Here is a 4,201-nt window from a genome sequence, read left to right as displayed (position 1 = left end):
TAAAGTGTTTAGAACATGACAGGAGCAACCAGACGTCAGAGAATTCGAATTGCTTGATGATTGGTTCGTCCAATGCTCTAGCCCATCGGAATGCTTATTCTCTATCACGTATCAACAGTAGCGCATACCTACTTCAGGCATAATTCTTCTTCGTCGTCAGCCACTGCATCAAAAAACAATGCACAAAATTCTCAGCAAGTGGACGATTGCGAGGCACGTGAGGTCGGAGGACATAATACCTTTACGACATCGATAACAGACCCCGAGGCCTTACGGGACTGCAAGGACATCACGGTTACCTTCCACGATATCCTAAACCGTTCAAGAAAAACGCGACGACGTTACCCACCACCCCACATGCAGCTAGAAAGATCTCAGGCGTCTGATCGTAAGCGTCTGCAGACCGACACATTTGAGAATCTCCGGCACCTGCATAGACTGTGTCCCTCGCTGCACCCGTCACCCGGCTGTCCGTGGTGCGGGAACGAGACGACATGGCGCATATTCTTTGGAAGTGTGAGTGCAGTGTTTGCCGCCACTACTCGGACGAGCATGAGTGTACCCCAGGACGACTGTCTGAGCCGTGGCGAGCCACCTTTCTCAGCCCACGTGCAGTGGACCAAATCTGGGCTGTCCAGCGAGTCATGGCTATCGCCAAAGGCATCGCACGATGCTCAGCGGACGACAGCTCCTGGAGGCCTAGCCCGGGCCTGTAATTCCTCGTTGGATCATAATAAAGTTTGTCACTTACCTACCTAACTTACCACTTATCTACGTGTCACTTACCACTTACCTACGTCAAGGACATACCTCGACGCTGCCTCACCGGCCTGCTGGGTCGTCCAGGTTTGGTCGTAAAGAGCGGAGCTTCGCAGAGACTCATGGAGCTTCGACCAAAGGGTCGGGGCGTTAATGTGTCTGTACTGTGCTGGGCAATCCGACAGCATGTGCGGAAGCGTAGCCCGGTGAGTGCCGCAGCACCGGCGGTGGGAGGTTGTGTACACGTCCGGGAATATGAGGCCTTTCACCATTTGGAGCCCGCCAGTGCACTTAAACAATAAAAAAAAACGACAGGCCTGTGCGGAACGCCCAGCCCCGTCACAGCGAAAACTAAAAAAGTGGCCTTTCAGAGCCTTTTTTAAACACTCTTTGGGTAACAGCTACAAGCACACTTGCTGGTTACCCACAACATTATAAATAATTTTTGTGTAGTAGGCCAGCAGCAAACACGTATCCCTCACCTGCCCGCTGCTGGCCTACTATCGCTAAAATTACCCTTGTGGGTTCTCGCCGTTCTTGGGTATATATATATGAACTGTCAAACACCTGTGGCACATACTCGCATACCTGTGTCACATAACCGCCCCCAGGCCTGTGCCACTGTTTTTTGAAGAGTGTTTGACAACGTACGCGACGTGATTTTGACATTATAAATGTCATGACCAGCGAGTCGTATACTCTTCAAACCATTTTACCCTCAGATACTTATTTTGGTTTACTCCAACTTATCACGAGGCACCAAAACGTAAGTGGAGATAAATAGACAGATAGATAGATAGACAGATAAATAGATAGATAGATATATACATAGATAGATTGATAGATAGATAGATAGATAGATAGATAAATAGATAAATAGATAGATAGATATAGATAGATAGATAGATAGATAGATAGATAGATAGATAGATAGATAGATAGATAGATAGATAGATAGATAGATAGATAGATAGATAGATAGATAGATAGATAGATAGATAGATACTCGGAATACTACGGAACGCAAAGAAATTCTTCGCATTTATTCTGTATCGTATGACTTAGCAAGGTCATTAAAAGTAGTTCGTTTCTTTAGTACGACAAACGTTGCTTATGATTCGAGCATCTGCGCATCATAAAGCGGTCTTCGTTTCGATGTATAACGCATATTATAGATCGAGTATGTAGTATATACCGGCCGCAACCTCGCAGATCTGAATCCTAATCTGGATCGAGTGCAATCTGGATCGGTCCAGATTAGGACCGAAAATGCCCGAGGGACACTGCTATATTAGGTGGACAACGACAAAATAAATATAAATACAACAGTCTCGGGTGCACTGGCGAAAATTCGTGGCGTTTTACTCTAGTACTAAATACGAAACAACATATGTGAAACAAACGCACGTGAAATACAATAAACATGTGTACAAGGCACGCGTGTCAAAACGTTAAAAACTTCAAACGAGTGCGTGCCGCCCCAAAACCGTTGTGGTGGCCCAGTGGGTGTGCAACGTGGTGGCAGTCTGTAGTGCTGCCTCTCAGCCGTCACCTTGGCGCCAGCCGTAGAGGGCCAGCAGGGCCATGACAATCGGGGACACCACGGAGACGACGACGGTGACAGCCTCGGAGGCCGCCTGCTTCCCAGTGCTGTTCCCGTCATCTTTCTTGGAATCTGGCAGTGGCGGGTGCCTGGGGGGGCCCGGCTTCGAGCTCCTTAGTACGCAGAGTCCAGAGGGCACGTCGCATATCGTGTCCTGCGGACAGAGCGAGCAGTACGGAGCCGCGTAGTAGAGCGGCTTTCCCACCAGGGGCGCCCTGGGCCCGTAGAGACAGACGTAGATGTTGAAATACTTCTCCGGCAGGACCGTCTTGGGCATGATGTTGCGCGTGTAGCTGCATCCGACGGCATACGTGTCGGCGGCGGCCAGCTGGACAAACTGCTCGGTACCGAACGTCTGGGCGAACTTGGCGACATGTTCCTTGGGGAAGAAGATGTTCTGGTCGAACCAGTCACGCACCACGAAGCGCCATATGACGGGCGCCGTCTCGTCGTCCGTTTTCTGCGGCTGCATGCTGATGCCCACGTCGGGGAAGTCGACTGTCCAGATGCCTCCTACGTGGACGTTCAGGCTGCCGATGTGGTCGGCGCACAGCCGGGCCTTGGCCTCGGCGACCCTGGCCAATTCGTCGTCCCAGCGCAGCTGGAGCATGTTGCCGGCCGCGGGAAAGTCGGCGAGTCGACCCAGGGCCAAGTGGGACCTGTAGTGGTTGTGCATCCACAGGACGCTTTCGCTCAGTAAGGTCGAGTTGACGAAGTACGTGATGCAATCGGTGAAGGGCTGCGTCATGCACATGACGTGCGAGTCGTTGTACGGCGGCTTCTGGCAGAAGTCCGCGGGTCTCGGGATGTTCGGCGGCAGGGGCGACGTCGTTGTATCCGCAAGCTGCCAGAGTCTTAGGTCGGGGCCTTCGGGATGAACTGATGACGACGGCTGTTCCTGCGGCTGGGCCGGGAAGAGGAGCGACAGCAGGAGCCACGCTCTACGCCAGAGCATTCTTCGGGTCGACGTTCGCCGCTGCGTGTACTGTGGCTCGCGCAGCTCGAGCAGGCGGGAGCTCACGCAGCAATCACGCACTTTCTCGTGTTCGCTTTATACTGTGCCTGACACCCACTGTGAGGTAGTGCCAAGGATTTCGTGGTGTTGTGAGATGTTATGGTACTTGCTTGCTTGCTTGACCCTTTACAAGTGGCTCGTATTATCAACGGGAGATTGACCACTTTTAACGCTATAAAGGAATTAAGTTTAGATTACGCAAAAATACTTAATTGATTGTCTAAGTAATATGTAAGTACGTAATTCTTATATGCGATACGATAAACCAGTCAGAAGTTCACAGAAATTTTGGAATGAGAATAGCCTAATAATTATTTCTTGTTGTGTGTCCACGAAATTCCTGGGTGGCAAGGAAAACGTTCTTTTTGGTGTGGTCCAGACAAGAAGCTCCAAGAAAACGAATACTTTCAGAATAGGGAGTAATTCTTAATTCTCAGAAAAAAATGCAGAGATGCTTTTTTCTAAAGCTATAGGGGAACGTAGCAAAAGTAAAAAAAAAGTAATCAATTTTTTTGTGGCTGTCGAGAGTGAAAGCATTAAGGAGATGACACCTGACCAGACCTGCGTTAGTGAAAATTAAGAGGAGGAATCCAGCATTAATGTTTTGGGAAAGACACCTCCGATTTGCGAGTGGGGCACCATCTATTATCCCAATAAAAAGAAAGGTGAATATATTCTAGAACTGGTAAACTATAATGTTTATGTAATTTTTAAGTGATGTATATTTGCGAAAGTTGTATTCGCTAATAAAATCAGTATGAGGGAGAATAGACAGCACCAGACCAACTAGGACCACCCGAGGAGGTTTAGAAAATGCTGGAGTG

At 49.1% G+C, this 4,201-nt stretch overlaps 1 protein-coding gene across 1 annotated transcript; it reads right to left on the bottom strand.

Annotated features, from left to right (window-relative positions):
* Positions 1-2,300: 2,300 nt before the first annotated feature.
* Positions 2,301-3,344, bottom strand: LOC119187781 (venom allergen 5). The gene has a single exon (XM_037435860.2). It carries the CDS (start codon positions 3,315-3,317, stop codon positions 2,301-2,303), a length of 1,017 nt encoding a protein of 338 aa, XP_037291757.2. The 5' UTR covers positions 3,318-3,344.
* Positions 3,345-4,201: the final 857 nt, after the last annotated feature.

The sequence above is a fragment of the Rhipicephalus microplus genome, chromosome 7 (genome assembly GCF_043290135.1).
Source record: "Rhipicephalus microplus isolate Deutch F79 chromosome 7, USDA_Rmic, whole genome shotgun sequence".
In the NCBI taxonomy this organism is placed as follows: Eukaryota; Metazoa; Arthropoda; class Arachnida; order Ixodida; family Ixodidae; genus Rhipicephalus; species Rhipicephalus microplus.
This window is presented reverse-complemented; position numbering and strand designations above follow the sequence as displayed.